This window comes from Apteryx mantelli, chromosome 5 (assembly GCF_036417845.1).
Source record: "Apteryx mantelli isolate bAptMan1 chromosome 5, bAptMan1.hap1, whole genome shotgun sequence".
In the NCBI taxonomy this organism is placed as follows: domain Eukaryota; kingdom Metazoa; phylum Chordata; class Aves; order Apterygiformes; family Apterygidae; genus Apteryx; species Apteryx mantelli.
The window spans coordinates 63,021,182-63,027,181 of NC_089982.1; the positions used below are offsets into that span (position 1 = coordinate 63,021,182).

Sequence of the window (6,000 nt, forward strand, 5' to 3'; positions counted from 1 at the left end):
ATTGTAAGTGTTGAAGTACTTGTTTGCAAATTGGGTTAGTTGTTACTTCATTTCAGAAACTTTTGCTGGGACTCCTGAAAGTGTACTTACCTAGAATTTAGAAACTGTGAATCAAATGGATGCATTTTTCTTGTCTGATGACATTTTATGTTCCTAGTAGATAATTACTTTGATACATAGTATGGAGAGAAGATGTTTAATGCATGACAATTGTACGGAATCTTTTCAGTTCTGTTCACTCAGTATTGTGCAGCACTTATGAAATTTTAACATAATTTTAAGACTTTAGTCTTCCTCCCCCTTCTTTCTCATAAAAGGCAGACAAAGTGCGGTATGGTAGACAGCTTTACCAAGGTTAGTTTGAAACTGCATGCCAAAAATGATGATTTTTTTTTTCTTTTTCAGTATGCAGATATATGGCCACCTGCTGGAAAAGCAAGAAAACAGTCTATAACTAAAAGTCCAAAGATTGGAGGTTTACCACTAATTCCCATTCAACAGGAGAAGAACACTTGTAAAATTGGAGCGAGTACAGAGGTAAATGGGGTTTAAACTTGTTGTGGAACTTCTAACTACAATGCTGCACTTTGAAGTGGTCCAGGAATAATGAACTCTGTAGAGCTAGACAAATGTAAAATGTTGATGCTTATATTGTCAATTCCATTGACAATTCCGTTGTTTTTCCGTTAAAAGGATAGTTAGGACAATTTAATGTAAAAAGCATTGTGACCTAGTCTTGTGTCAGCTTCTTGGTTGCTCAGTAAACTCATGGTGGATTGTTTTTTTTGTTTTTTTTGTTTTGTTTTGTTTTGAGCAAGAACTGCTCATTAGACATAAATAGGACTTAAACAGAAATATATTGCACATTATTACAGTTTTATTTTAATAGTCCTTGAATAAGTCCTTGAATTATTTTATTTATTATTACTTATTTTAATAAGTCCTTGAATACTGTCCTGCATGTGTATTTCACCATATCTTTTCTTATTGCCAGAATAACCATGCAGTTTTAGTTACATACCCTGTATGTAATGGGAAAGCTCAGATGAAACTAACTGCTGTACTTTTAAGTTGTAGTATTATTAGTCTCAAAGAAGAGCATGGTTGGGGTTTAGTTACTACTCTTTGCAGAATGTCTGAGAGTGACTTCAGTGTCACTACACTACTTGTGCTAATGATAAGTTTCAATTTTAGCATCTTAAACTAAGATGAATTCCTGGCACCCACACAGAGATATAGATGCCTGTGGTGAGGCGTTATTTGCCTTACTTCCAGCTGAAAAAAAATAGTGGTAGTTAAAGCACTGATCTGTTTGGAGAAAACTAGTGATAACTAATCTGATGGCAACAGAGAATGAGTGTTGAAAAAAACGTTTTGGACCTTTGACTGTATACAGTATTATTTGTTGCATGTTTCAGTAGGTTTGAAAGGGATGTAGATGACAAGGGATGTATTATCATCGTTTACGGAGACAGCGGTTGAGGCACAGATGGGTGAAGCTCACTCAGTCCTGTAGCAAACCAAAAGCAAAGCTAGAAGTAGTGCTCTATCTACAAGACAGCTCCATCTTTCTGTGTCTGTTTTTGTTACGCTTTCTACAGGCATTTCTGCTCCGCCTTATTAAAGCAATATAATATACTGTGAATGCAATTAAAGTTTTCCTTTTTTGTTTAATTTGTCCTGTCATTTTAAGTTTTTCCTCAAAAAATACTTTTACAACTCTTTAAGTTTCTTTTAATGTTTACGTTTTTAAATTTTTTTTTAATGAAGGGAAATCATAGGCTGTGACACTAAAAAAATTTCACAGCTTTCAGTATGGTTTTTACTTGTCCTTTCTGCTTGATTCTGGAGGTACAATTGAGATCTGTTGTATGCTCTTTGAGACAGGTACAAATTCAGAGCTTCTTGGATAAAGATTTTGTTGGACTTTGAGCTTCATAATTTAAAATCCTTAATATCTTTATGTACTAGCAAGGATTTCTGATTTTTACTGATGGTGTTGCTGTGCTACATTATCAAGGACTCTAATGTTTAGTACAGTGCAATTCAGAGATAGTCTGCATTTAATCTTGAAAGTAGAAAATCGGTCTTCACTATTATTTATGCCATGACTAGATCTTGACAAGACTTATGCAAAGGATATTTACATACTTTGGGAATTTTGAGACCAAATTATATAGTGGAAAATATAAATTAACACTTATTTACATGGAAAGTCAGAATTGGAATGAATAGTAAAAGACTGGTAGGAAGTAAGTACATGACATAACTCAGTCAGGAGAAACGTTACACAGCAGTGTGACCAATAGAGGAGTTTAGTATCTGTGCTAAAAAAGCTGTAGATTTTTCTTTTTGCATTGATGTTTATTAAAAGTAGTTTTATTGTCTGCTAACAAAATAAACATGTAATAAAGTTTTAAATCACTTGTATATAAGAAACCTCCTAAAAACAAATAGAATGGACAGGTTTCCGTTATTTCTGCACCATTCATTACATACGTGAAAAGAAGTGCATTTAAAATATGTATATTTCCCATATAGAATCATTTAACTAAATTAGAAATACACTGCTGTATATTTGCACTAAGTCTATACAACTTTGTTTTAAAATACAGGAAGACTGAGGTATAAGGAAAAACTTCTCCTTTCTTTAAAGCCATGATCAAATACCACACTGAATTTTAATAGATTATACCTGTGTAGCGTGTTGAAGGAAACAGGATGTCTTAGGAATAGTGAAAGAGGTGAATAGATTTGTTCTATATTTTTTTGCTGGTGATGTACAGAAGAAGGAAAAAATGCAGTTGGATATACAAATTATTATCAATTTATTTACCCATTATTTGCTTAAGGGACTGAAGAGGCAAAACAGTTTCTCTTTACATGAAATTGTTGCTTTTTGTGTTAGGGATTATTGGGAGAAAAGTATGGAGTCTGGCAGTATAATTTATAGAGTATTTTTGTATAAAAAGATGGGCAGGGGATCACATATTATTAAGAAATAATATTATTAGGAAATTGGATATGGCAGTGTTTTTTCGCACGTCATCTTGACATGCTATTCATAAGGAAAGGTACTACTGTAACTGTTCTACTATCTTCTACTTACTTCAGTTCAATTTGAAAAACAGGATTTGACTCCATCAATTGAATATTTTCTCAGTATATACTGAATGTACTTAAAAAGTTCCAAATGTTGAGTAGTAGTCTGTGTTAAGGGAATACATGCCAATATACTAGACTATTTCAGAAAAGGAGGCATCCTTTAAATTTCAGTGTTGTATTTGATCTGTTCCTATTTTCATTTAAAAGAAACTTTCCTGGGAAAAACCCAGGAGGGAAAAAAAAGGGCTCTTGCTATACGCTGTTTAGCAGAACTATATTGATTTTGGAAGTGTAGTCAGAATTCTTCTTCTCAGAAGATGCAGAATTGAAATGTGATGTACAAAGTGCTGTAAATAAAGTTTATTGCTTGAGAGTGAATTTAAAGACTAACATAGATTAGAGTGTGTTCTTGCTTTTTTTTTTTTAAGGGACTAAATAACAAATATTTTGTTAATGTTTTATATTAATGAATTTAAATGTCACGTGTTGTGTGTATGTTAACTTAGATAGTAACTTCTATTAATTGAGCATGAGTCACTGATCAGTGGTGATCTCACACTTACCGTCTTCATGCAAGTTTAAGGAAATTATTTGAAATGGAAAATGATACCTTTTCCAAAGATTAGGCAGAACAGACCTCCCCCAAATCAAGAGTCATTAGGACAGTTCCTAAGTTAAAATTGATGTGATTTACATGGTCTGAATGCTTGCGTTTATTGCTTTTATTATCGAATAAATCCTAGTTCAAGTGAAATGTCAAGATACTGTGTAAGTTAGACTTTGCTCTATAGCTTAGATCTCTTTGATGGAAACTCATTTGATATTTTATTAGTTACTGTGTAGGAAGGAAAATAATTTGCTGCATCAACACTTACTTTTGCACTGGGCTTACGTTTGCTGACCTCACGAAGAAATCAATGTCACTTTAAAACAAAATCATAAAGGAATTACTGTATTATGTCTGTTCAGAATGTGTGACAGTAGGCAGGTCACTCCACTTGTGGAAGAACCCTGTCATTCTAGAGGAAAATGAGGTTTTGGAATTTTTTCTTTTATATATAACATCTTTGTTGACTACTGGAAAGCACTCAAAGCTGACGGGGCTCCTGGGTTCTCTCTTTTGCATTCTTGTGTGGCATTCTTGTGGTGTTCAGTTGGGAGTCATTTACCCATAGCATATGAGCAAATCATCTCATGCAATCTTGATACCTCATACATGCTAAAGCAAATGTGAAATATATTCAAACCTTCTTTTAGGAAGAGAGGAGCTAGTTTAGATATCTACATGAGTTTTCTACTCAGATCAGGAGTGTGCTTTAGAAGCAAATTTTCCAATAGTTGCCATAACTACTTCGTATTACAAGGTGATCTTGGAGCACGTGAACTTGGATTTCTTTCAGATGAAACTGAACTGGAAGTTGTTCTCCAGGACTATATCTAATGCACACAAATAAGCATTCAGTCATTCAGTCTATGGGAGAAGCCTAAAGTTAGTCTAAAGTGTATTTAAAAACAAAAAATGAAATGGGTATAGTGTAGATGTCAGGTCCTCAGTACTCTTTCACTGTGCGGATGTGCTTCTAATGGGCCACGCTACTTGCTAATCTAGAAGTAGCTGTTGATTTACCTTTCATTTCCTACACCCTAAGAATTTGAAAACAGACACCAATATGGAACAGTTGTATTGCCATCAGCTTGTTTTAGCTGAGTTCTCAGTATGTTACTTAAAATTGGTAGGCACAGTTTGAAAAAGCAGACAAAGTCTTTCTAATTTACCGGGCAGCACTGAGCAGCTGCTGAGAATGTTTGTATGTATAGTGTAAAATTGCATTTTGTATATTCATCTAGCTCAGACATTAAGTAATCAAAATGGCAACATTATCAGTTTTGTTTGTCTGACTTAGAGTTCCGTAAAGTTGTGAAGACTACGTGATCTGCTGTGTTTTGTCACTGTAAAAAGTTAAAATTTAATCTACCATGATAGGATGAAAAATCAAATTGTGAATATCTGGAAATGAATGTCTTCAATTCATTCACTGTCATGGTGCACTTAATTTGTAAATTTATGTAATTTTCAGAAGTATCACTAATCAAGCAAATATGCTTACTAAATCATAATAGCACAAATTGTGGGAATTTAGAACTATTAACTGTGGTATCCCAGCTCTTTAGTAAAATTGATTCTTCAATTAAACTGTTATGTGAAACTAATAAGCAAAAATTGCAATCTAAATATTATTGAATATTGTGTTAATTTGAATGATCTTATTTCTCTTTGCTTGTTTGCTCAGAATATAGAATTGGAATCTGGGAAACCAAGACTTGTTGAGCATCATGAAGATGACTCACTGGAAGAAAGAAAAAACTTGAAAGAAAAAGCATCTATTGTGGCACAGTGTTTGGAACGCAAGGAAGATGAAGTGCGAAATCAAGCAAAAAAACATCGGAGCTTGATCTGTGCGGAGGACATAGGTGTAGGCAGGACTGAGCAACGCCAAAGCCCACATAAGGAAGCAAAGGCACTGAAGAAAAATAAGAACAAAACAAACAAGACTACTTCGGATATGGATAACAAATTGCCATCAAATGTGATTCAGGAACTAAACACGGTGCTGCAGAAAAACAGAGCACTTCATGATGAAACCTCCAGCTGATTTAAGTTAAAAAATATATATATATATTATATATATATTTTTATATATATATATGCAAAAAGTAGTCTTTTTTGAAATGTACAGTTTGTACAGTGACAGAGGAAGTATAATTTGTTTACATGCAGCTGTTGATTTTGTATATGCTTATGCCACATTATAATTTAAGACTGAACTGAGAGAACAGATTATGTAACAGTCCAGAAATTTGGAAGTTTTTGCTGTTCTGTGCAATGGCACCAGG

General features: G+C 33.7%; 1 protein-coding gene across 1 annotated transcript in view; it reads left to right on the forward strand.

Annotated features, from left to right (window-relative positions):
• Positions 1-5,759, forward strand: part of ARAP2 (ArfGAP with RhoGAP domain, ankyrin repeat and PH domain 2) — a 121,770-nt gene extending 116,011 nt beyond the window's left edge. Inside the window, exons 31-32 of the mRNA XM_013949576.2 lie at positions 406-537; positions 5,397-5,759. Coding sequence (XP_013805030.1) covers positions 406-537; positions 5,397-5,759 — 495 coding nt within the window. The remainder of the gene's footprint in view (positions 1-405; positions 538-5,396) is intronic.
• The last annotated feature ends 241 nt before the right edge of the window (positions 5,760-6,000 follow it).